Consider the following 27480-nt stretch of genomic DNA (forward strand, 5'->3'; position numbering starts at 1 on the left):
TTATTTTCTTAATCTGTGTAGCTGTCCCTGTTCCTGGAGTTAATATTGAAGAACACCTTCAGTTACGGCAAGAAGAAAAGCGGCAACGTGTAAATAGGAGACACAGATTGGAAGAAGGAAGAGGTAAGTGACTTTCTTATTGATGAGGGGCTTGAACATTTTAAGCAAACAACTTAGTCTGTTTTCTAAGAATGGAAATTAATTAATTTTGTTCCAGTGAGCCAATACAGTAACCAAACAAAAATCAGAACCTAAATAAGCTAGCTTATGTTATTTAGCATGCTTTTGGAAATTGTAAAAAATTTAACAAAGTCTACTCATAAGAATCAGAATTTTAATGGTGAAGAGTAGCATTTTGTATCACTTTCATGTAGTCAATTTTCATTTTTTGCTGTTTCCTAGTTGAATAATAAGTTTTTTTTAAAGTGTTAGATGCTAAAACATTTTTATATGAAGGGTTTATATGCCTTTTTATATGAAGAGTTGAAATGACTGCAAGCCTGTCTAGTGCTAGTTACCTATAATATGAATTATTTATTTATTATTATAATTATTAAAATATTATGATAATACAGAATTTCTGTTGTATAATAGGAAGCAGAATTTCTCGTTTTATAAAATGAACTTTTCTATATTTGAATAACATGGAAAAAATTGACACACTAACTGAATTAAAAAAACAAAACACTACATAATTTCAAAATTTTCTTGGCTTGTGTATTATCTGCTTCAGGAATTATTGTTGATTTTCCACACAAACAGTACATACCTTAACAGGTTTTCAGTATTCTTCTTGTTTTAAAATACCTCAGTATCTTAATCTTGCAAGTAGTTAAAGATGAGAGATTTAGACTGTTGTAAAACATAATATTTTAGTGAAGCATGATGATGTGGTTGGTAAGATTATTGTGTGTTGAGAAGTGGAACAACTTTATTGCAATGTTTTGCTCTTCAGGTTCCTGCTGTGTTAGTAAATACCATTTTGATTCTTCTTTTATGAATCAGATACTGTTTTTACTCAGATGCAAAATGCATGTTGTGATCAAACTTAGTTCCTAGACCCCACACCAGTGAACCTTGTGGGGCAAATTGTGGCTTTATTTCACTTGCATGTAAGAAATTATGGGTCTTACCACAAATAAGGAGCAACAAGGAAGAGAAAGCTGATAAGTTTCCTATGCATGTGGAAAAGCATGGAATATTTCTTTTTCTTTGAATCTTTGTGGTTAATTTTAGCTGTGAGGTGGAGAGAGGAAGACTTTTTTCTTCCTTTGTCTAGGTCATGTTGGAGCTGCATTGCATACTGCTGGCAAATACTAGGTACAGCTAACAATAATTATTTTTTTTTTTAATCCTCATTGAATGCCCAGATATTATTGAAAGCTGCTGCTGTTCAGCCCAGAAAGGTAATGATGACAGAGCTGGGAGGTAAATTTCAGTTCAGAGTTGGGTGGGGAGGTGGGGAGCATCAGAAAAACATTTCGGTTTGCTTCCATTTCTGTGGTTAGAAGTAGAACCAGAGCAGCTTATCCGTTTTGTATGCCATCTGTCTCTTAAAATAAAATGTTTTGGATCTAACAGAGTCTCAGGTGATAAATATCGGGAATGTGGTGGTGGTTTGATAGGCATATTAGGGACTGTAGCTAAAAAAGATACTACTGGCCTGCTTGTTGCACACATCAATATTATATTCTGTATCAAAAGAACATTGAAATTCCATACCTATGTGGCTACTGGAGGTAGTGGGTATGTCTAGCTGGAAGGGTTGGAGATTAGTTTCCTATTTCAGTTCAGAATGACTTATGTGATAAAGCTGGGAATAGCGTTTCACAAATACTTAGAGATCTTGATTTACAAAATCAGGTATGAAAATTTGATTTTATAACCAATCTTGATTTACATAATCAGATGAAAAAGTCAGAGTTTTGTTGCTTCTCCATCCAAATGCTGTGGTTTTCCATGAGTTGGTGGAAAGAATAGTACCATTCTTGAGAACTCTTATGATGCTCTTCTTTTCATGAAAGAGACCAAAAACATTTAAATCTACTAGATTTTCATTTTGCTGTGCAAAAGGTTTTGCAACCTGAAAAAATGTAGTTATGCTAATATTATGAAGAATAGGCAGACTGTTTAGCTTTCCAGAAAAGTTCAAGTGTTTGTGCGTATGTAACTGAACAAATCCTTGCTAATGAAATCCTTGCATATTTAGAGATCCAAAAAAAGGTTTCAACCTTTTACTTCTCTGAAAATATTGATTAGTCAGTTAAAGGCCAAATTAGCTCTGTTAGGGTCTTTCCTTCAGGTATACACTATTTTGTTTGTCAGGATTATGATTTCTGGATTGTAGTGTGTTATTCTGGGTTGTACTGTGTTAGTGGCTTTTGTTCTCCTATGACGGATCAGTGAGAAACAAAGCATGTGTAGTTTTTGATAGTCAAGAATAGGATCCATCACTGAATGTTGCTGATCACTCTTTAGTTACAATTGGTGACCTTTATTCAATACAAATATTTTCAGTAGATCTTGAATGTCTTATAAACAAGAGGACTGCGAAAGCTTTCTAAATAAATGTAGTAATATTTCATTCCTAAAACAAGCAAGCAAACAAAACAAAAACTCACTAAGAAATCTCTCAGTTTCCCACTGAATGTGTTGAAATAGGAGTAAAGTTTAGGACAGAGCTGTAAGAACACAAGTGCTGGAAGTGTACTGGCTTCCACACTGCAGATCTCGATTTATTGCTTAAAGATGATTGTGGTTTTTTTCAGAAGGCTGTGAGAATGTGAGAATAGCTTTTAAATAAACTATACTTAACTAAGAAGCTGAAAATACAGAAATAGCTCAATATGGTGATAATAAATGGCCTTGCGCTTCCCTGGTATTGCACTACTTCTCTTTGTCAACCTATGATGTAAAACGTTTAGATAATCATTACTGAGACACAGATTTGGTGTGTAGTTAACCAAGTTTCGATGCTTTTACAGGAAGGGAAAATTATTTTTTCATCAGTCTTATTCTACTTGGAACAACAAAAGAACCTATAGAAGACTGATTAATTTTAGTCAAAGCTACTGTGTTTTGAGACACTATTATCTGAGGCTGCCTATATTTGGGCAATTTTTGATTTTTTTTTTTTTTTCTTTTTTTCTGAAGTGTAACTGATTCAGTTAATTCAGTAGTTAGTTCTTTTGTGGTAGGCTGAATATCATATGAATCTGTTTAACATCTGCACCAAGCCACTATGAGCTTGGAATCAGTTTGTCAGTAACACTATTCTCTGTTCATTGCTGAACATATACCTAAATATACAGCAGAACTATCTATTCAAATACAAAATTTTTCATTAAATATCAGTGCAGCTTCTTTCTATAGTTTTAGTTAAATATTTATTTTGATGCTTTCAGGACCTGGAGGTTATATTTGTTTCAAAGTTCTTTAAACCAAAACAATTCAAAAAAACCCTTTTTACTTGAAACAATATCAAACCCGTACGTGACTTTCTGTTTTAGAATGCTTTCAAGAGAAAGCTCTAGGCTTTTGTCCTTAATGACCAGCAGGTACAGTTCTGTGAAATTACATTGTTGTATTTGAGTTTGTGATTACTTTTTAAAAGAGGTGATTATTGTTAACAAAACTGATTTTTAAAGTAGAAATACTTATATTTCTGTTATGGTTTTAGAACTCAGATTTGCAATAGACTCAACGAGAATGCTTCTGGTTTATATTTACTGTTCTAATTTACCTGATGTATTTATATACGGAAATGCATCTTTCACATTTATTTAACAATATATACACAGTCTAGTGTATACAGAAGGGAGACAGTGTCAAAATTAAGATTATCATTAATCTTATTTCCATCTCATTCTCTATCACCCCCAAATTGCCCTGCATGCTTTTATTGGCTAGCATGCATCTCTTTTTTACCCCTGTAAAAAGCCATAATAATTTTTCTTCCACATCCAATTTGTACAATTTAAGTGTCAGTAGAAAAGAGCTTTAAGAACACAGGAAGAGACATGTATCCTGGTTTTATTTTCAGTGTTTTGAACAAAAGAAGCAAACTGCAATTAACCTTAGTGCCTGTACAGCTCAGTGACATTCTCTGTGAATATTTCTGCCATAATAATAAATTACAACTCATAGTCTGAAAAATACAGTTTTAAAGAACATGCACCTTAACTAGTATCCCTGCCTCACAGGAATATTAACTTTTGTTTCCCTTAAGGCTATAGAGGTGGGTCATTATCTCGGTATAATGTTTTCCACTTTATTGGAAATGAAACTAAGCATTTGTCCCCATTTTCATTTTCTGAAATATTTTTCTTTAAAATTTACCACCTGTTGACCTATTACATAACTACTTTTCTATATTAGGATTTTTCCTCCCTATTTTATTATTTAAAAAAAAATAAAAATCTTCAATTGTGTGGTCGTGTACTATTTTTTCAGGTAGCCTGCTACATTCAGTGCATTAGTGTAGAAGTCACCATTTGAGATCACTGATTTCAGTCTTCTGTAATCACAGCTTGGCAAATAGCGTTTGTTTAGACAGAGGTACTAGAAGAACTCAAAATATGTGTAATATAAATTCAAATGAAATAGTAAACTCTTTGATAGTTCTGCCTAAGTGCTTAGATGGCCAAGAATGCAAAGCACAGAAGTGCATGTAGAATAACATTAATCGTGTATATTTCCTGTAGCCCGCTGCATTGTTTAATAAATGCATTCTATTTTGCTAGAAAATGAAATTATTTCTGTGGATAAATATTTTTTTCCTTTATGCTCTTAATTCACTGCCAGACAAAGACCTTTTTGAAAGGCCTGGATCCTGCAGGACCAAGAAAGAAAAGCTAATTTTGGCATTTCCTAGGCCAGGGATGTTTAACCTTGCAGCCTAGCTATGGCAAAACATTCTATAAAATATAAAAGGAGAGAGTGAATGTTATTTTGTATCATATAGCAACTGATTTAAAATAGCAGCACTCCAGTCCCCCGGTGACTCTCCTTTGCTTATCTCCATAACTTGAGCTACTAAAATAGTAATAGGTTGTTATTCCCCATGTAGATGTATGTTAGAGGTTTCTGGAAGAGTTTTTCAAATAATACTCTGTGGCATTTTTTAACAAAATAAAGGAGGTGTCTAAGGCATGGCTAAATTGTTCTACCAAAATAATTCACAGTACCTAAACTCTGCTCCCTTTGTACAGGCAACCTCAGATGTAAGCAGAGAGCATATACAGTCTGTATGAATTGTCCTAGTGTTTTGTTTCTTGTGGTGGTATTTTGGAGGCAGAGGAGGTACTTTTACATCTTGCCAGCACATGACTGAACATGCAGGCATCACAATGTAATCAAAATGTAGATATTTCTTCTCATATTATGATCATGTTAAAGATGTAGCATGTATAAAAAGCCAAAGAAGATGACAGACTTGCACATCCTGTTACATGGATTGGATACAGATTATGACAAAATGGCGATACATTGCATTTAACTTTATTTTGGATTCAGGTTCTTTACATAATAGGTGGGAATGGAGAGTATATAGGAATATCCAGAAACAAAGATAAATCCTGCTTTCATCAGAAGGTTAGATACTGTTACAGAATTGTCACCTTGACTAGGGGAGTGTAGTTCAGACAAGTGGCTTGGCACCTAAAGGCAGCTATCTAATAGCACCATACTGGAGATGACAGCCTTTTATGCTTCCTAAACACTCTCTAGCTCCCAAATCTCCAGTAGTTCTTTTACTCACCCTAATGTACTTCACTTCCTTCACTCTTGAAATTCTCTCTTTTTTTGCCATCTTTGCTCTTAGTGCTAAAATGCCAGAGGCTGCCTTCAGGGCTGTGTCTTGTCCCCTGGGCTGTTTGTTGTGCAGGCATTTTCTGGAACTTCAGAATTTTTTCCCTAAGTTATCTAGAGATCACTTCTGTTTGATCACCCACAAATATCTTAGATCCACACACTTCAAGCCACACTCTTTGCAGTCCTTGCATCTCTTTTTGTGACTTTCCTAATCTGAGTTTCACTTTTGTCATATTGTCCTGTCAATTCTCTATTTCTTGGACTTTTCATTTCATTAGGAACTTCTCAGTAAGCAAGTCCCTTTTACTCCCCCCCCTCCCCCCCCCCTTATTTTCTCCTGTTCTTTGTCCACCTTTTCTCTCTATCTTTTGTCCTTCAAACATTTTTAGATTTCATAATCTCTGTCATTCATCTCTCTCCCCTTTCTTGCCTTTTCCTGGTCTGCCTCAGTATACTTCTCAGTATCTATCCTCCAACTTGGAAGGAGGGAAAGCGTGGTGTAAGTTTTTGTGTAAATCTAAACTCTGGGAAGTAGGATGTTAAACGCCAGGAAGTGGCCTGTCAGAAAATAATCTTTACCAAAAATGTATCTGTTAAATGGAAGCTTCAACTGAGAGGAGACTGTGAAAAGTGGGAACAATAGCAAGACAACTAAAGGAAGAATCTGCAAGATGAAGGTAAAGCAAAAGCAAATTATGATCCTTGAACATCAAAAGGAGCTCTTAATTAACTAGAGAGTCCAGATAAATACAGTAGAACCAAAACAAAAAAATCTATGCCATGTGTAGAAACATACATGATTAATGAGGTTTGGGGCCTTTGTATTACCTAACACATGTATGAATCTCAAAGCTGGGGGGGAAGGTAAGAGTGGATTTTAAAAACATTTTTAATTTTCTTTTTTAAGTTAATGCTAAAATTTGGGAACTTCTGTGTGTGAAGACAAGTTTCTTCATATGAAGGTTCTAAAGCTAGATAGATTTGTCCTAACCTCCACTTAAATTTCTTTCCATAGTGTTTACTGTTAGTGAAGGAACTGATGGACTAAAGCTGACAGCAGGAAACATGAGACAATGGGCCCTTATGAAAACATAGCCTACATTAATTTGTTAATAAAGTTCAGCTAAGGAAATAGAGTATCAGTAATTCTGGGGAAGGAGGAGGAATACCTGTTTTCAAAGTTTCACATAAGCTGTTTATAACATGACACAAAGCCTGATTTCGGGTGGTTTGTTTTGGTTTTTTTTTTGGGGGGGGGGGGGGGGGGGTGTTGGGGGTTTGGTTTGGTGGGGTTTTTTTTGTTTTTTTGAAAGTCCATGTAAGGACTGAGTCTGCAAACTGGTGGAATGGTGAAAGTGGCACTTGGCAGAATTAGCTGCTCCTGATTCATGGTTTACATTGAATGTGAGAATTATGGAAGAAGATGCCTCCAAAGAAATTCTTGGTGACATGCTTAGCCTTTAAAATAGAGGAAAAATACAGATTTAAGGAACAAATTGCTGGTCCATGATCTACATATAATCAGCCTCAATTAAACTTAATACAGCACTGCTTGGGTGTAGATTTTAAAAAGAAAAAGTAGTCTGCAGAAAATTTTAAATAAATACATCATTGCTTTCTTCAAATACAAATCATAGAATCGTTTAGGTTGGAAAAGACCTTCAAGATCATCGAGTCCAACCATCAACCATGCCCACTAAACCATGTCCTGAAGTGCCTTGTCTATGCGCTTTTTGAATACCTCCAGGGACGGTGACTCAACCACTTCCCTGGGCAGCCTGTTGCAATGTCTGACAACCCTTTCAGTAAAGAAATTTTTCATAATATCCAATCTAAACCTCCCCTGCTGCAACTTGAGGCTGTTTCTTCTTGTCCTATCACTAGTTACTTGACAGAAGAGACTAGCACCCACCTCACTACAACCTCCTTTCAGGTAGTTGTAGAGAGTGATAAGGTCTCCCCTGAGCTTCCTTTTCTCCAGACTAAACAGCCCCAGCTCCCTCAGCCGCTCCTCGGAAGACTTGTGCTCCAGGCCCAACTTGATTGCCCTTCTCTGGACATGCTCCAGCACCTCAATGTCTTTCCTGTAGTGAGGGGCCCAAAACTGAACACAGGACTTGAGGTGCGGCCTCACCAGTGCCCAGTACAGGGGAACAACCACCTCCCTGCTCCTGCTGGCCACACTATTTCTGATACAGGCCGGGATGCTGTTGGCTGCCTTGGCCATCTAGACACACTGCCAGCTCATGTTTGAATCTTCTCTTCAAGACCTTTACATAAATGGGAAATATTTTAAAAATAAATAGATTTCAAAATTAGGAAGTAGATTAAAAAAATTGTATGATTTGAATAATTTTCTTCATGAAACAGGTTTTGGGTAGCTATTTTCTCTATAAGTGATAACTTTGCATTTCAAAAATGGTAATTATGAACAGTTGTATGGTTATGTTTTCTAAATTTAGCATTGGTATGATGATATTGTTCCAAATTTGTATTTTGAATGTAATATTGTAGGATGTAAGACTTGACAATCTTTTTAACTGATAAAGACAGTAATGGATATTTGTTGCATACTTATAAATTCAGGTAAAACTGTCACTATGGGACATTTATTGTTTCTTTGCATAATATTTTGGTCTTATTGTCAAGAATTGGCAACTTTCTTTTATTTAGGGCCTTTTGAATTTAGGAAAACAAGATTATTTTATAATTATCATTCTTTTTTTCATTGCTTTTAATTTGAATTTTGTTTAACACAGTTTCCATTTTGTGAGCTTTCCTATGCATGTGCAAAATGTTTCTCCTCAGGCCCCCTTGTATTTCCTGGTCCTATTTTTATGAACCATCGAGAACAGGCTCTAGCCAGAATCAGACCCCATCCAGCACAGCTAAAGCATAAACGGGACAAGCACAAAGGTATTTGGTCTTCCTTATTGGCTAGGGTGGAAATAAGTCCATCCTCCCAGTCACTTCTTCCATGCGCTGAATCTGTCTTTTCAAAGAACTGCACAAAATGGGTTCTGCCTTTCTTCTTGTTAGTCTCTTGTTACCTGAGGAGAAAGAAAATGCATTTAAATGTTGACCTTTTTTAAAAGTGACTTTTTTTTATTAAATCTGCATTGTCTTTCTGTGTATCTTTTCTCATTTCTAATGCTGTCTCATTCTTAAGGTGCTTTAATTTTACTGTAGGAAACTTTAACACCTTCCAGTGACTCAGACTGCTGCATTGCATTTGCGTTGTTTTTCTGAAACTGCATTGTATATCTGTGGTGATTGCTTTCACTTATCAATTCCAGACTTCTTAATTCTAGCATAAATTTTTTCATAGGTATGTTATCTTTTAACAAGCCTTTTTTAGAAATGAAATATTTAAAATAATGTAAACAACACTTTTCTTTTTATTAACTTTGAACAGGGAGAATACAAATCAAAGTACAGGTTTTACAGTGTAATATTATTGAGTTAAACATTCTTTTGCAGAATGTAAGTAAGGGGGTGTCTGATGTTTCTGACTTTTTTGTATGTCTGGAAAGCCAACTCATTATACCTTGAATTTCTAAATGTGTAATTTGTTCAGATATAAGTGATTTTTTAATTTATTTTTTTTTTTTTTTTAGGAAGAGGTAGTGTATTACTAAAAATTTCAACTGAATTTATTAAAGTTGAGCTGTATCAAATCTAATCGTAGTTTATATATATCTGTATATAGATGTGTCGGTATGTACTTATTTATATATAAAGGATAAACATGTAAAATGTAGACTACAGACCTGATCAAAGTAAGTGGAAAGCTCCTAAAATGGTGAGGGCCCAGAATGCTTCAGCTGTTTTCTAAAGAATAGCTAAATAGGAAAATAATTGTTAGAATGGCATTTCAGTTGAAGTAACAAAAGTTAGTGACAGTATTTGGCATGTATGCAAACAAATTGTATGACAGTTTGAAGCCTTTTGGGATATGAATTCAGTGTGTGGGGGTGATGGGCCTACCTAGATATGAACATACTGGATCATGAAATCATCTTAAGTTTATTTTACGGAAATGAAAGCAGAATCTGGTCCTTTGTATTTGTGGAAGATATATTCAATCTATCTGGAAGACTTATCATCTGAGCTTTAAATCTTAGTAGATTAAATAGAATAACCTATCATAATCTCCCTGGGAGAGATTGGGTGCTGAAAGAAAGACAAAACATATGGAACTTAAATGCTGTCATTTGAGTGAGAATTTGCTGATGACCAGTATTCTTGAGCTGGATACTACTGCGAGTTGTACTGCTTGCAATCCCTTGACCTCATAGGCAAGTGCATAAAGGAGTATGTTCATCCTGCCTACATCTGTACTTTTTTGGCATGTGTTAGTAGTTGGAACTCACTTCAGCTCAAGTATCTCCTTACAAGAGGTGTATTCATTAGTGTCAGTTTGAGGTTTACATTGCTTCTTGGAGTTGTAAGAACAATGCAAAGGTCTGTATCGTGCTGAAAGATTTTGTCAGATATGCTCTGTAGAACTGAACATTTATTTTTCCTTGAGGAAGGCTATATGCAACGAAATATTCAGTTTCTTTTAGTTCTTTGTGTTTCATGCTAAACAGATAAGGAAGCTTGTAATATCTTTACAAGGAACCTTTGAAAGACCCTTCTCTGCCTCAGAAGATTGCTTCTCAAAAGATGACCATAAATTCCACTAGAAATGCCCCTTAACTCCTGGAAGAGCTTCCAAGGGAGAAAGGAAAACTGGTGAAGTGGGTTGTTATCAAAGTAACGGGGAAGGTGGGAATTGTGAGGAAGAGAAGTATACCTCATCTTAAAAGGCATGGTTCTTTTACTATATAGAGAATGTAAAAGCAATAATCGAGCAACCTGAGGCAGGGATGTTGACTTCAGTAAAAGGACACTATAACATTGAAATCAGTGTGGTCTTTTGTTTTAGTTTTGAATGTGATGCTTTCCAACCAGCATTCTTACTTCAGATGTTTCCACTAAAGTAGTCTTGTAACTCTTTACACAAACCAGACCTTTAAGATCTTCAGGCAAGGAAAATTTATTTCAGCTGGTAGTACTGATGAGGTCAATACTAAGTGTGCTGGTACCTGTTCCTGCTTCTCCATTTGCAGCTGCAGAACTTCTCTTGATAACGATATTTAAGCTTGAATGTGAACAGCTTCTTTGGGACTGACAATTATGGCCTAATTTAAAAAGTATATTTGATAAGTACTTCTATGTCTTATCAAATCTATGGTTTTCACTTTTGGAATTCTGTTGAATTGCCTAATTGAAAATTCCTTCAACTTCTTCAAAATACCCATTTTCTGGAAAGCTTGCCATTGTCATCTACTCATTTCACATTTATAGGGTCTGCATATCAATATCCTTGTTATTACAAAAAATGCATATTAAGCATAATTTTTCTGATCTATGTCTGTGTCTCCATCACAAATATAGGTAGAAAGGAGTAGGTCCCACCTTGTTGGTATTCATGGACTGCTTTGACACTAAGAGAAATGTGGTTGTGCTTCATCCTCATTCTTTAATGAGGTAGTGAGTTCCCAGTCTGCATCTCCAATCCCTGTGGACTTCATCACTGGGGATCTGAGTAAAAAAGATTAATGGAAGTCTGTAGAATTTTCTCAAGTAAGCTCAAGTAAGCTCTGTAGCAACCTCTCAAACATCCAACAGACTTACTTTTTTTCTGCCCTCATAGGATGGATGATTTTCACAGGTAAACCAGAGGTAGGTTTCTTTCCCCCTGCACTGTAGCTATAATAATGGCTACAGATATTTCAGCTGAAGCCTGTGGTGGACAGCCAGGAAGCTGCAGTCACAGGCTGATTTCTTCAAGTAATGTTGTTGTATATAAAGACTATAGATGATATTAAGGCATTCAGAACATCCTGTGAGGGTTGAACATCATAGATACTAACCAGTAACTTGACTGATATGCTTTATTTGGGTAATCGCTGCTGAAATGAACAAAGATTTGTTGCCAAATGGTGTGGTCTAAAGAGACGGTTATTCTCAGAATTTTTTTGTATACAGTCATATTGCATTAAAGCTTGTAATCTGTGGGGAGAAGAAATGTATTTCTCATCTTTGAAGCACTTTTTCCCTCCTCCAAAGATGGTTAGTGAGAAATGAAATACCATCACCCTTACTGGGGTTGGGGAACACTAACAAAATGGTTTTCCTCAGGTCTGGACCAAGGGTCCAAGATGCCATTCTGTAACAATGTTGGGTGTTGGTTTTTTGGGTTTTTTGGGGTTTTTTTTGCCAGCAGAACTCTCATATCTTATGACTTCACTTGCTGTTGGTACTGAAGAAGCTTTTTCTCCATTCCTGGAAAGCACCTTTTTTTGTGGTAGCAATATCAGCCAACAGAACTTTTGAGCATGTTTCACAGAGGGAAAAATTGTCTTCAGTTGAATTAAGAATTTTCTAAGGAAAATGGAGGGGGGGGGGGGGGTGTTGCTGGTTGTATTTCCAGTTATCTCGCTTTCCTTCCCCAACTGTATAAGACAACCAAGATGAAAACCCTCATTGTGAAGTTGTTCATGGAACCCACCCCTTGGTGTTGTCAGCAGGAAGCACTTTGAAGCTTTTCCTTGGTGCTTTCTTCTCTCAGAGAGTTGAAAGAGTCAAAGTTTCTGTCCAGTGTTAGTCCAGTCAGATAACACTGGAGGTAATAACTTGCTCTGCTTACAAGGTTCCATTCATTCAACCAGAAGAGTGTCTGGTTCAGTAGCCTTTCTATGTTTCCTTTTTAGGAACAACTGTTTGATATTACTTCTAATGAAATGAATGTGTGCACAATTGAAGAAAAGCAAGCATGTATCTCCATAGTTACAGTTGTGCCTCAAGACGTGCAAATAAGCTTTCTGCATCCACCTTTCACTCACATATCTAATAAATTTTGACTTTGTGAAAGTACTGAAAGGAAAGGGGGTGGCCCACTTTATTTGCAGCCTTTTATCTAGGTGTAAGAGCTTGTAGAACTGGGTTCTCCTGGCCAGTGCTGCTGGAAAAATACAGTATCTGTTGGCCATGTAATGGAGTATACAGATAAACAGTGTAGCCCAAAAGTATTGCTCTAAAATAAGTAGTGATATTCTATTTAGCTTTGTATATTTTAGTCAAAAGACTTTTATTTCCTCTCTAAACAAGACTAGCTGAACCTTACTTTTTTTAGTTACAAGGGTTTTGTACTTACAGCACATAAATTATTTTAGAGTGCTTATCAAGTTCTGAAGATCAGGCTGATTAAAAAGTCATGAGACAGTTACTAACCGTGCAAAGAAGGCTGAGAGGAGTTCCATTTTCAGTTTGCAAATTTCACACTTAAGCAAAGATGTGTATGGAAGACAGTTGCTTCCATTCCTGCATTCTTAAAGGCTTTGAGACGTTAACTTTGGAGTTTGAAAATGCCAACTCTGTAAAAAACTTTTTCCTTTAAAATAAATTTATTTCTTAATTTGTTTCATATGACTGTACTTGTCTCTACATCTTGCACAATAGTATTTAGTGTTTCCTTAAGGGTAATATGGTGTTATCCTTTCATCTGCAACTTTGGAAAAATGGGAATATATCTAGAATCATCTTTTACTTAAAGGCAGTATCATGTATTTGTCATTTGAGAAAACAGCAATTTTGAACTATTTACTAGTAGTTGTTGAAGCACTTAAAAGCAGTATTATTTTCTTATGATGAGGCAGGAGAAGCACATCTACCTGCACATCTAACTTCTGCTACATTTTGTTAATATGACTGTGCATAGGTGAAGTGGTTGCTGTGTGTCTAGTTAGTTTCATTGTAGGAAGTGCATGCAGCCATGACACATACTTAACAGGACATGTGCATTCCTGGCAGATAACTGTTCAAGTGCATTTGCACATTGGGAGAGCTTACATTTTTCATTACAGTCATCAGTGATTGAGGAAGGAGGGGAGACGGAGACAGGGGCCATGGGTAGACTTCCAGAACAATTAGCTTTTTTCTGCTCCTGTCCAAAAAACTGGTGTGAAAGACAGAAGTAGTAAGTAGGCTGCTTGCTGAATAAATAACTCTGGTGGCAATATTAGCCCTTGGAACCATCTCTTGATTACTTTGGCATGTGGAGTTTAACTCAAAGTAGGCATAAAAATGTTAAAAGGTACTATATTTAAGAAATAGCCAAATTCTTAACTAAAATACTAGAAGCATGTTAAGGCAGAATTACATGACTAGGAGGAAAAATTATGTGTTTTCAGGGTTTGTTGTTAAATAGTGGTTCTGTCTCTTTGTATTTGCTTTTGTTGTTAATACAAAAAAAGCTGCAGACAGACCTTCAGAAACATTTTTTCTAATGTGCATGCAGTCTGGTAGTACACAACTGATACTGTTGGAAAAAAACCAAAAATTCCATGGCAATTCTGAGAGCAGACATTCCTTTACCATGTCTCCGTTTCACACATATCTAACATGTAGTGGAAGTGTAATTCTTTTTGAGGAAGGGCACCCACATTTTCAAAGGAATGCTTTACATGTGCTGTTAAACCTAATTCTTCAAAAGCATCACTTAATATCTATATGTACTGTTCCTTTACAGATGTAAACTACATGGAGATTCATATTATTTCTGTACTCAGTCATCACTCAAAAAATAGCTATATTTTCAGAACAGTAATATTTTAAAATCGGTTTGTAATAGAAGTGCTGAAATGACTTTACTGTATCAGCAGTTTCCATGCAATAAAAAGGAACTAAAGTTTCAGCAATATGTATAAAAACAGAATTATGTTTTAAAAGATTTGTAAGTCTGTAAGTGCTATGCTGCACGCTAAGTAATGAAGTCTCAGAGTTCAGGCTTCCACTAATGATTGTTCAGGAAAATGTGTAGAAATTATAAATATAGTTCTAAATTAACACCACCTTGAATGCTTTGAGCAGCAATTGTTTCCCTGTATCAATTTTGTTAAGAAAGCAGTAATTGGTCAGAATTATCTCAGAAAGAATGTGGAATCTCCTTTGTGCAGTTATTTTCACTTAATGTGTTTTCTTTCATTTCTCTATGCTAGACACAGTGTGACTAAATTCATATATGAAATTTTTCATTGTGAAAATGCACTTTCTTTAGAGATTTCATTGCCTGCTTTCTACACAGCTATGGGAGTTTTAATGGTGATGAGCATGTTGTCTGTTTCTCTGTCATGTTGGTTTCCTGCTAGTATTATGAAACTGCCTTCCTTTGCAACCATGTGACCACATAGTTCAATTATAGTGTAATTGTTAGATGATAGAAACATTCTGATTTCTGGAGAAGATAGTGGCTTTCAAGAAGTTAATAAATATTACACTTATTTTTTACTCCAGCGCTTTTATCTAATGCGAGGGCAGTTTGACCGTAGGAACCAATAATGCACTTCATACTAAAAGAAATCACAGAAACAATGTCTAAAAATGCATCTTAGACAAGAAACAGACGTGTGAGTAGTGAATATGTCAGCATTGTTAGAAATGAGCTGCAGAAGTAATCGGTAGTTATGTAAAACAAGGGCTATATGGCCAAGTTAGAGTTAAGTAAAATCCTTAAGAAGTTGTAATTGAAAAAAACCAGACCAGGCTATGCCTACTGAGTTTAACTACAGTGCTTTCTGTGTACTTCATAATGCTATTTTATTGAATGGAAGTGATGGTTATTAAGCAAAACTTCTGAAGCTGTTTGAATTTCCTGTTTTGCTGGTCTTTTTTGTATGCTCTTTGGAAGCTTCTGCTTTAGAGGATGTGGTATTTTCCAGTGTGTAACTTTGTAGTAGGTTGTTTGGAAATAGAGTTTCTGTCGTCTTTCACATCTACTTTGATGCCACATTTGAGCTCTCTCTTACTATTCTGTGAATTCTTTCTCCTACCTTACAAATGGCGGGGTGGGGAGTTATTTACTACTCTTGATCTATTCATTCTTCTAATATAACTCTTATAGAAGACATGGGATATAACTGTAAGTTCTGTTTATAGACGGAAGTGGAGAAAGAGGTGAGAAGGATGCCAGCAAAATCACAACCTATCCACCAGGGGCTGTCCGCTTTGACTGTGAACTGCGAGCTGTACAAGTCAGTTGTGGATTTCACCATTCAGGTAAAAACAAATAAATCAATGTTAATTCTAGTGTAGCATTTTTGTTGGGTTTTTTAATGTTTTCATATGTGTTTTCACTGCTTTGTGTTTAATTTTCAATAAGGAGGTACATGGGAGTGTTAAAGATTGAAAAAGTTGCAATATCATTTTGTAGCCTACTACCGTGTCCTTCAACAGTGAAGAGGACTAAGTATCGTGTATTGAGTTACATCAGAGCTTTTAAGCAATTTTTGAGTCATTTGAAGACATCTGTATGGCAGAGCTCTAGCCCTGCATAGAGATGCTAGCTGTGATGGGTTGCAGAATCTCATATAGTGTTTTATTAGTGAAACATCTTAGTGTTTCAGTAGGGATTGTTACCTGTGCTGCTCAGAAAGGCTAATCAGCACTGGGGCAGTACCATGTTAACATGTACATATGTCAGAAAAATAATCTCCTTTTTTGTTTTTCAGTGGTTTTGATGGAGAATGGTGATGTTTACACATTTGGATACGGGCAGCATGGGCAACTTGGACATGGTGATGTTAATTCCAGGTGAGCTGGTAATTAAAGGATGTGATTGTGTATTGCTGCACTGCTGCATAGAAAGTGGCTAAATTTCTGTTTCTCTGTAGATAGCAAGTGTGAATACTCAAATATTGTCCAAATAAAGTTGATAAGCTCTTGTTCTGCACTTATTTCCCATAATCCCCTGGACATCGATACAGTAACAGTACTGTTGTACTGTGTAAGTAATTTGTTTAATACATGAAGGCTTCTGTGCATAGTTATTAGCATAGCTTTGATAATTGAGTTTGAAATGCTTCTGTCTCTTCAATTCTCCCAACATATGTGAGAATGACATTGTAATTTCATCAAGATTTCATTATTTCTGTAAAATACTACATATGCAATAATTCAAATAGTACAATGTTGTAAACCTAGATTAACCTGTTTCTGTTACACCATTATCAGTTATGATAAAATTCTTTTTGTTGTTGTTGTTTATTATTAATACAAAATTAAGTCACTAAGCTTGGGTCTCAGCTGCATTTTGTAGACACTTATTTTGGATGTCAGCATGACAGTGATGTGTGCTTTCTTTGTGGTCAATGGAAAGAGAGAAGTCAACAGAGTGTGGAGAGCTATTTGACTAACTACCCACTACTTATCTACTTTAGGTATGCTGAGTAGCTCTGTAAACTTTATGGGCTTGATCTCCATTGACCACAGTGGGAGCATAGATAAATATAAGTGTCTTTAATGTGAAGCTCAATCTCACCCTTAGTATCTCATCCTTAGTATCTTACCTACTCACTAAAGGAAAAAAATCAGTGTTCTGCCATAAAAGGAAATGTAATAATGTTGTTCTTTGGCCACGTCCATATAACACATAAGACAAGGGATTTTGAATAGTAGGAATCATTGAGGCTTTGTGTATGTCCAGTAATGCCCAGTCTCCTTATGTAAAAGGCATACAGAGTGGAGCATCCATGACCTGTCTTCAGTTTTGTCATTTCTCTTATAGCAGTGAGATGAAAATTACTGAACATCTATCCTCTTAATCTCTTTGGAGACCTCCAAATCATTTCTTTTGTCAAGTTTCTGAAGAAATCTTCATCATCTTAAAACTTTCATTGGATTCACTAAACAAAAGGGGGAGAGGGAAGGAAGAAAGTTTACTGGAAGTATTACTTTGTATTTGACTGCTGTGCCTAATGGTAGTCTCTAAACTGTTAGCCCTACTCAGTTTGCATTGGACTGGTGAACACAGTCTGTGTTTCTGCCTATGGTAGAGCCGTATCACAGATAAGCACTCTGTTTTTCATTCCTGGAAATTCTTGGATACTTATTCCAAGCTACAGCTGCTTTAGCTGTCAATTCAAGTCACTGTTAGAATAAGGCCAGTTTCTGTCTTAACGCCTGAAGAGGTACAGACAGCAGTGGCATTTGTACTGGTAACTTACTGTCTACTGTTTCCAGCTTTGAAATTGCTTGGCTTTTCTGAAGGCATCGGAGCTATCTGCTGTATCTGTCAGAATTTCAGGCAGTAAACCCTACATCTGTTGCTCATTTAGACAGAAACTGGATGGAGAGCAAATGTAGTTCCAAGTGAGATCCTAGAAGAGAACATGAAACATCCTGTGCCAAAGGATAGTGCTTGACCAGGCCTAGAAGCTGAGGAGGTACAAGTGACTTGGCACTGACCTTTGTATCATTCTACAGCAGACCCTAGAGAGTGTCTGGAAAAAGCCTTGAAGAAATTTGGACTGTCCTGTGCATGAGAACTGGCTGTAGTACTATATTGCTGTTTAGCACCATCATTCAAATGATAATTTCCTCATTGATGTACTTCTTTTTCCAGCTTTAAGTAGAGATCTCTCCTCTGTCCTCACAGTAAGGGATTCAGAGAAGGAAACAGGGAGTCCTTATGCAGAGTTCCACCTCAGTTGGGACGCAGTGGTGCTCAGATGGCCAGCTCCAGCCAGGTCAGTGTTATGTCAGTCATGCAGTGTGTCACATTGCCTGTATTGACCTCAGGAAGAACATCAACTTCTGAATCCAGGAGCTGATACTCCACTGTGTTTCTGGGAGAGAGAGAGAGAGGGGGGAGGAAAAAAAAAAGTAATATTTAGGCAGCCTAGCTAGTATATCTAAGTATGGGGGCCCCTGAGAACAAGAACTGTCAGGTTAAATGCAGGAACTCTCATTTTCATCTGAGGGAGCCATCTTCATTGCCAGGTGAAGCAATGATGGAAGTTCCTGGGCAGCGATGGATGACTTACCCTTTCAGAGACTTCTATCTTGCAGTGTGAAGATTTAGTGATGAGACTATTTTTTAAAAAGTCTTGAAAATGCTTAACTATTTCGAATTCTGTGCACCTATCCAGACATGCCTTTCTCCTTAATTAAGGGGATTCTGGGCTCCTCTATTAGACTGTGGTAAACACCACAAGTTCTCCCTCCTAATTCAGTAGGAATGAGGCATATTACATACCTTAGAAGGACTTCAGACTATGTTTTATGCACGCAAGGAAACAGCAGATGAACAGGACGATGTGATTCTCAATAAACCATTAATAGAACTGAAATGGTATGGAGGAACAAGCAATATGCACAAGGTGGTATTATTTTTTTTTTCTCCACCAAAGACTTCAGCTGTTCACAGATGGACCACTTAAAATGCAAGTAATCTGGATCTTGGCAGACCATTTTTTCCATATCAGTATGCTGGAGCCATTAAACTGGTCTGCGTAGGCTTTCTGTTGTAAAATCCACAGTGGTAGATGTTGATGAGCTGTTCACTACATGAAGGATTTGTCAGTCTCTGCTTATATTCTCAAATTAGATGCTGGTGGATAGAAACTCAGTGGAAGAAAGAAATGCTTTGCAGTATCTAGTCTTGGTGAAAAATAGCATGTCTTGTATTCAGGTAAGCAAAGGCCTGTTTGTTGCTGATGCTTCTTTCAAGAAGCTGGGACTTAAAATTCCAGGATCTTTCTGTTAAAGTTCAAAATTTGCCTTCATTTCTTGTACCAACTGTTGACTTCAGCACTACGTTAGCAAGCACGTGATCTGGCAGTCAAGCTCTAGAAATGGAATGACTGAAGTAAGATAATCCTGATGTGATTTTGCTCTGAAAGTTCAATAGTAACTTAGAAGAAAACTGAACAGACTCAGCAGACCTTCCACAGACAGTCAGCTATGTTCTATTTGAAGACAAAGCGTAGAGACTATATCCTGTTAATATGTCTAGAAAAAAATGTGTACTATCATATCTGTTTGTTGGGACTGTGTTTCTAGGTGCATTGTCTGATTATTTTACTTCAGTGGTGGAGTGCAGGTCTTATTTACATCTTTTCACCAAACTTCCAGTTACCTCTACTGACCAACTCTGCCTGCAATTGGCAGAAGTTAGGACTTGTTCCCTTTTGCCCGCTACACAGTAGCAGCCCATGGTGAATCTGAATTTACAGCACCACGGTCAGCTGCTCCAAGTAAGATCTTACTGGAGCTGGCAGCCAGCTGTTGGCTGGATGAGTACCACGGACAGCGATTGTTCGAACAGTTAATGCAGGATGAGTTTTCAAACACCACATGCTCCCAGAAATGCTTACCCTTCAGGATAGAAGTGGGTTTCCGTGTGGACAGCCAAAATGCATTTGGACCTTCTGCAGGACCCTGAGTTAGCTGATGCATGTATATCTGCTGCTTTTCATTCAGCAATCTTACATTTTCCCAAGGGGTGTCAGGCTACTTTCTGTATAGTTGAGGTTGCTCTTTTGTGATTGACCTGTGTCAAGTACCTGTGTCATATCCAGAAGCTAAAGAATCTGTGAGTTTGACACGAATGTGTCCTTCAACTCCATCCCAGAAGAATACTTACTGCTTTCTACCATTCAAATGGGGAAACCCTGGTTATCAAAACTTTTGGACAGAATCTCTTAGACACTTAAGTGTCTGTGCTGAACTTTTCTGTGTTGAGTTTCAGAGGGACAGGGAAATACTCAATAGTATCACAGGTTTTAAATTCCATATACATCAGTCAAACTGGCTTACTGTGTTTTTCCAAATCCCTCCTCCTTTTATGAAGTGAAAACTATTTTTCTGCAATTTTACTTTATTTTTTTTTACATAGTTAAATGTCATAAACTTTTTCTTGTTCATTTCTTTAGTTGATACACTGTAGTTGGACATTCCAAAAGCTGGGTGATCTTAATAAAAGAGCTGTTTAAGAGGATACCATATTACATCTCCCTACGTTAGTTGCTTGTCCGGTTTTGCTCTGCTGCTGCTGCCAAGGGAATAGCATGCACAGCATTCAGATAACATTGCTGATAAATTCAATTGCCAAAACAGAAAGATAAATAGTTCTGGTGATAACAGCTTAGCTTTTATGCATCAAAGAGGTGAAATGTTCACTTTGTTTTTACAAGCATAGTATTGATAATTCCATGCCTGCAGCTATCATAATTTTGAGTGAGAGAAAAAACCAGTAATAAAAATATTTCCCTTTAACAGAAATGCTTTTGGATTAGTTCTTAATTATGTTTTGTTTCTGCTTCAGTGCCTTTTTGAGCTTCCTTAAATTTAGTGGGAGGCAAAAGTAATGTTTCTTCTGTTTTTAAAATGTTTCATCATTGGTGCTGCTAAACTTTGCTCTGTGTGTAATCTTAGTAATGTCCAAACCCATGTGCCTATAGACCAACAAAGGCTTCTAAATTTATGAATGTCACGTTATCCATCCTCTACTAAATTTTATGCTGCCCTTCAGTCTCTCCATCTCCACTAAAATCGCTCAATGGAAGCTACATTCACGAAGGAATAACTTCTTTCTGTATACCTGTGTTCCCCCTCCTTCAGGTCATCAGCCTATCTTTATGCTGCATTCCTCTGTTCCACATTTCCATATGTTCACATCTTCCCATCTACCCTTTTCCTTTCCCTGTTGAAAACACGATGACTCTCCTTCCTACTTTCTTTACTCCTGTTTTACCTGCAATTCAGCCAAAATCAGAACATGCAGATAACCCATCTTCTTGCATATCAGCTGCTAAACAATTGCTAGGTAACTGTGGACCGACACCATTTTTTTTTTTTTTTTTTTTTAATCGCAGCTTGTTTTATTTTAGATTAACCTGCTTTTGAAAGTGTGTGTTTAAAAGTAAGTTTAAATAGTGCCACTGTTCTCTGGGGTCAGAGTTGCCAAACATAGTGTTATTTGGGAATAACTTGTTCTTCAAATTCACAGTCTTTCTAAGTCCACAATAAATTTGAAGTCTAGGTAGACATTCATTATGGGATTCAAAGTCTGATACAGTTCTTGAGGGCTCCTGTTCACTTTGGGATTGAGATAAAAATTTTAGTGTCTTATACTTCTTTCTTTTTGTCTTTTCTGCTATTTCAATTCTAAGTCATCACTTCAAGTTTTCTTTCTTTGCTTCTTGACCATCCTATTGGGGTTTTTTCTTCATTTGTACTGGAATGGGAAATTTATTTTCTTATACCTGCCCATATTTGGGAGGCACATGGATTAGACTTTTTCAGATTTTTCTGGAAAACAGTTTGGAGAAGTTTGTTCTTTCTTGAGTCTATGAATTTGATGGAGAGCAGTTTTTTAATGCTTTATTCTCCATTAGAAAGCTGATGGAGGTGGGTAGACCTTCTCTTTCTTTTATAATTCCCTAGACAGTGATCTCAGGAGGGCCGTATCAATATTGCTTCTGGTAATTGTACTAGGATACCAACCATGTAAGGCTTTGATTGCTTCATAATGCAAACAGGTTTATGAAGCACTTAACCAGCGTCCTCACAACAGAATTTTTTTACTGCTACAGTTCATTGCAATATAGTTTATATACATACTTATACACACACACACATATATATTAGTGTAACTGCAGTAACATTAATGTAATGCTACAATTAAATATTAACCATTTTTATTCTGTGCTAATTTCTGAGTTTAACTGAAGAGAGGGTACTTGATCTGGTCCCTGTAACAAGAGACCATAAACTTAAATATCTGGTAGAGTCTTTTATATCTTTGTTCATTTAATATGCAAGTTGTTGCTTGACTCTGATTCCGTATAGTATGTAAACATAGTGAATATATTTCACAGTGATCAAAATCCTTATAATACTAATGTATGTGTTAAATGTTGCATAAGCATATATTGATGCAAAATTATTTTATTTTTATATAGGGGATGTCCCACTTTGGTGCAAGCATTACCAGGTCCTAGTACACAAGTTACTGCTGGGAGCAACCATACAGCTATTCTCTTAATGGATGGCCAGGTTTTCACATTTGGAAGTTTCTCAGTAAGGAAATAATAATAATACTTATGGGAATAAGCTAGTAGTTAATGTATTGTTCAAAGACCTTTCAAAACTGCTTGTATTGGTCATATAGAACTACTCATGACTTCTGCATATCTTTTGTGTCTGTTATGTTTAAAAATGCAACCTCTAATATTGTTGTGGTTAGAAAAGCATGATGCCAGAAATTCTTGGTGGTTTCTGTATTTTAATTAAGATTGTGATTTAAAACTGTGTTATTTTTATAAGGTGCACCAGTTTTCTCAAACTCTTACTGTTGCAAGCTCTGTTGCAAATAAGTATCTATTGCATATTCTATTACCTGTCTGTCTGCATCCATTAGAAAAAAATAAGTGTGCTGTTTTCTTTCATAGAAACGGCAGTGGGTTGCAGAAGTTATGCTTTCACTTGAGCGGAAATTACTGCTCAGTATAACATAGCATAACTCTGCTACTGTTCTTTAATATCCGCATGATGTATATTGTCCTATGTCCATGTGGAATCCATTCTTCTATTCACTGAATAAGCACTTCAACATCATTTAGTTCCCCTTCATCCTGACTTTTGGCCTTTGTGGCTCCTTGTCTTGGTGAATACCCCCCTCACTACAATCTTTCCAGAGTCATCTCTTGGTCGTGCTTTCCCACTAATGTCCTTTTGGCAAAAGCTAAAGTATAGGTATTGAGCTATTTCTCTATGCTTTAAAAAGTCTGTACTGCCAAACACAACAGAGGAGAAATTGCAGCTTTTGAAATCTGTCTTTCTACAAAAAATAAAAAAAGGTAAAGACTGAAATTTTAGAAGCAGAAAATCCTGTTTTGAATTAAAAGTATGCCACAAGATGGCTCTTCGATTAGGTAATATTTTGTTGTTTTTCAGACTTTCAAGTAAGAGCTTTGGTGTCCATGTTTTTGTCAAAACTGGCTTGGACACGTAAATGTTTAAGCTTTGTTGACTTGCAGTGAAACTTAGCTCCTAAAAAACCAAATTCACTGTCAGAAATAGGATGTAAAAGCCTCTCTGCTGACTGGGTTTTTTTCTTTCTCTAAAAGAAAAAATAAATTCAGACCACTTGTTCTCTGCATCTGGTTTTAACATTGTAATGGTTGAAAGTTTGTTGAAAGCTTCATAAAGTCAAGACAAGCTCAAAAGCAAGCGTGTTTCTTGAAACAGTCTTCACTAAGTTTACTTACATACAGTGTTATGTAGAAAGAGTGATGAGTAGCATGCGGGACAGGGTATTTGCTGTACATGCATGTTTCTTCTCCCTTACCATTTTAAATAAAAAGTTACCTTGACTTCATTAGCCTGCAATGAATTTCCTTTGCCTGAGTGAGGTAGATGGAGTCTGAACAGGTTTATTGCAGCAGTTCTTACTACATACTTAAGTACAGTATAAGAACTGTTGGTCCATCTCTGAGTAACTAGTTGTACATAGGAGATAAGGCCCTAGGTCTCCAGTTCAGGGTGTTAATGAGCATCTGCAGAGGTGCTTGGTTTTGCACTTCATGTTCTTTTTAGGTCAAGTTTGATGTGCTAATTGATTTCTACGTACTTCTAAGAGGTATTTGCTCTGTAAGAGTTACAGTCCATGTAATTTCAGAATTGAGTGGAATTTAGACTGTCTGAATGTGAATGTAGATTCCCCCATCCCCGTCCCCGTCCCCCCCCCCCTCCATTAATTGCTTTTATATTTTATTCTGAAAATGGAAAGGAAGGTTATCCGTCATGGAGAGTTTGAGTTGCGTTAAAAAAAAAAGAGTTTACTCAAAAACCTAACTGAACAGGGAGAAGAATATCTCTTAATAACTTGTTCCTTGTATTTAAATGTGTAACACTTGACTTAGAGTAGCCATTGTTTTTTGAAGGTAATTTTGTGGTAGGCTATCTCTTCCACATAATTAATTTTGTATGTTGAAACTATTGAAGTAACTTGTTCATCTTTGAGACTTATTGTTACTATTACTTACTAATTCTTGCATTCTCTTTATAGAAAGGGCAGCTTGGCAGGCCAATTCTGGATATGCCCTACTGGAATGCAAAACCAGCACCTATGCCTAATATAGGCTCTAAATATGGACGCAAAGCAACATGGATTGGAGCGAGTGGAGACCAGACTTTTCTCCGGATCGACGAAGCTCTCATTAATTCTCATGTGCTTGCTACATCAGAGATATTTGCAAGCAGGCATATAATAGGCAAGAACTCTTCTATAATATTTTAAATGCTTATAGAAGTATTGGAGAAAAAATAGCTTTGGTCATGTGAACAGTAGGACAACAAGTCAAAAATGTAAATGGGGGAATTAAAATATTTTAGCTTTGTAGTTATACTGCACATGGTGGTCCTAGCTCCTTTAGAAATCAATTTTATTAAAAATAAGAATGTAGAAGTCTAAACTTTTCTTGCACTTAAATCTTACTATGGTTTATTTTTTGCTGTAGCAGTATAACTGTTCTTCTCTACTACATTAGTGCTTCATGCATAGAAAATGTCACGTAATGAGTGGAGTCTTCATGGTTTTCTGCTCTTTTTTGCTCCCTGATATAGGTTTGGTACCAGCTTCGATATCAGAACCTCCTCCTTTTAAATGTCTTCTGATAAACAAAGTAGATGGCAGTTGCAAAACATTCAATGATTCTGAGCAGGAAGACCTTCAAGGTTCTGGCGTGTGTCTGGATCCTGTCTATGATGTTATTTGGAGGCAAGTGTGGATTTATAGCTATTAAAGTTGTACTATAGAAATATTTTAAATAATATTTTGGGAGGCTGGAGATTTGATTATGCTCCTTTCCCTTGTAGATAAAAAACAATTTTTAGTCTTCCATGTATCTTTTTTCACATTTTTTGGATGATTTGTTCAAGTAAGCCCAAACCAAACATCTTCTCTTGCCCAAATTTTTTGGATTTCTTTTCTTTTTTGCATCATTTTCATTCCAGTATCATGATGTTTGGGGAACCCCAATCTATTCCACTTATTTACTCTTTTTATCTTTCTCTTACTTTCTTCCATCTACTTAACACTTCACTGAATAATTCTCTTGCCAACTTCCACAACCTTGTGTCTTAAATCTTCATCCTTCTCTTAGGCATTAATGGTTAAGACTTGAAGAGCAGAAGGGGTGGAGTAATAGTATGCTTTTTAGTTTTGACATTTGGGAGGTCAAAATAAAGAAACTTATTTAGATGACATAGACATTCAAATTATGGTTGTAGTGATTTCACAGTCTTTGGGGTGCTTGCTTTCAGTGGAGTCTTTCAGCAGGCATAGATCATAAGCCCTCATTCCAAAACAGAATCATAATATCCAATTCTTCTATAATGATTTAAAAGCTATGTTAGCCAGGATTTGGGAGAGATTTGAACTGTCATCTGAATGCAAGTGATGGATGATGTTTAAACTGTTTGAAGACTCAGGCAAAACAAGAATAATCACAGTCAGAATAAAGCAGGGAACCAACTAGTCTGCATTCATGTGGAAAAGGCAGTATCATGTAGGATCATATCTTTAAAAGATCATTGTGTCCATAGGCTACTTGCATCCTACTTTGGATGTCTTCATCCAAAATTGAGATTCAAGAACTTAAAAGCCACTTAACATTGAAGCATGCGTATTTGCTAGGCGCATTCCTTTTTGACATCTGAAGTTCCTTTGCATTATGCACATCCCCAGGATTGTTTGGATCTCGTTAGCTAGGTGCCACTTCTTACTTAAATTATGCTGAGATTTGAAATAAGGAGGAGTAGCACCCACATCCCTTAAAGCTCTTGGTCGTGATACTATCAGCATGATTAAACACACCGAAAGACTCAGTTTATGAAAACTGCAGTTATTGATGGCCATGGGAAAGCAGCAAGTTTCAGAGGAGAAAACGTGGTGACGCTCAACTTGACGTAGCACACTAAAATGGTTATTCAGATTGAGGAAGTTCAAAGTCACATGTTAAAAATATTATTAGGGGTAAACATGGGTTGAGATGTTTCATTGTCTTGCAAAATTTTGGGGACTGTAGAACTAAATGTAGAGCTTAAATACTTAACTGAAGAATGGATTCTTGGAGTCTGTGTAGATTTATTTCTGTGTTATATCCAATTGTTTAATAGAAAACATTAGAACAGTCTAAAGAAGAAACATGTTCATGAATATGTGTATGAGTAGTTAAATATTTGGTATATGAATTATTGTTTCTGGACTTTTTTTCATGGCTATTTAAATGAAGGGGGCAGTTTATACAGAGAGACAGCATTCTTGATTACATAGATTTTAAGAATTTTCTTCAGAGCTTTATGACTTTTTCAGGTGGTAGTGAAATTCAAGTGGTTAAATAATTTCATATGTGTTTGTGTTTGTATAAACTTGCACACTGATAACTTGTTGAAATCCTGAATACATGTGGTGTCCTATAATATTTTTAGTTAAAACTATTTCTTTCTCCATTAGTTAGACCATGGTAGCCCCATTTGAATTTTTAGAACAGTGTACAAGTGAAAATTCCTTTTGTGCTTATTAAGAACACTCCCACAGACCTATGTCTTCTGTTTCTTCCTTTTACATAGTGATATCAAAGGCTTCATTTTTTTCATTTTCTTTTTCTCCATGTTAATCTATAGTATAGAAAGTCTTTGCATTCCCTTGTTTATGCTGCCCTTTTCTATAATCCCTTAAAAACTCACAAGGTGATGTTATCCATTTAAAAAAAAATGTTGAATTTCTCAAGATCTTTTTACTCTTATTTGAAGGTGAGTAACTCTTACTTTCACTTG

At 36.3% G+C, this 27480-nt stretch overlaps 1 protein-coding gene across 14 annotated transcripts in view; it reads left to right on the forward strand.

Annotated features, from left to right (window-relative positions):
- Window positions 1–27480, forward strand: part of MYCBP2 (MYC binding protein 2) — a 205306-nt gene that overhangs the window by 60355 nt on the left and 117471 nt on the right. For 13 of the 14 annotated variants that reach the window (XM_049815912.1, XM_049815905.1, XM_049815906.1 and 10 more), the window contains exons 17-23: window positions 22–123; window positions 8620–8727; window positions 15796–15915; window positions 16368–16449; window positions 22602–22719; window positions 24710–24914; window positions 25267–25420. In XM_049815912.1, the coding sequence (XP_049671869.1) occupies window positions 22–123; window positions 8620–8727; window positions 15796–15915; window positions 16368–16449; window positions 22602–22719; window positions 24710–24914; window positions 25267–25420 (889 nt within the window). The remainder of the gene's footprint in view (window positions 1–21; window positions 124–8619; window positions 8728–15795; window positions 15916–16367; window positions 16450–22601; window positions 22720–24709; window positions 24915–25266; window positions 25421–27480) is intronic. The other variant, XM_049815910.1, reaches the window with a different exon arrangement.

This window comes from Accipiter gentilis, chromosome 13, assembly GCF_929443795.1.
Source record: "Accipiter gentilis chromosome 13, bAccGen1.1, whole genome shotgun sequence".
In the NCBI taxonomy this organism is placed as follows: Eukaryota; Metazoa; Chordata; class Aves; order Accipitriformes; family Accipitridae; genus Astur; species Astur gentilis.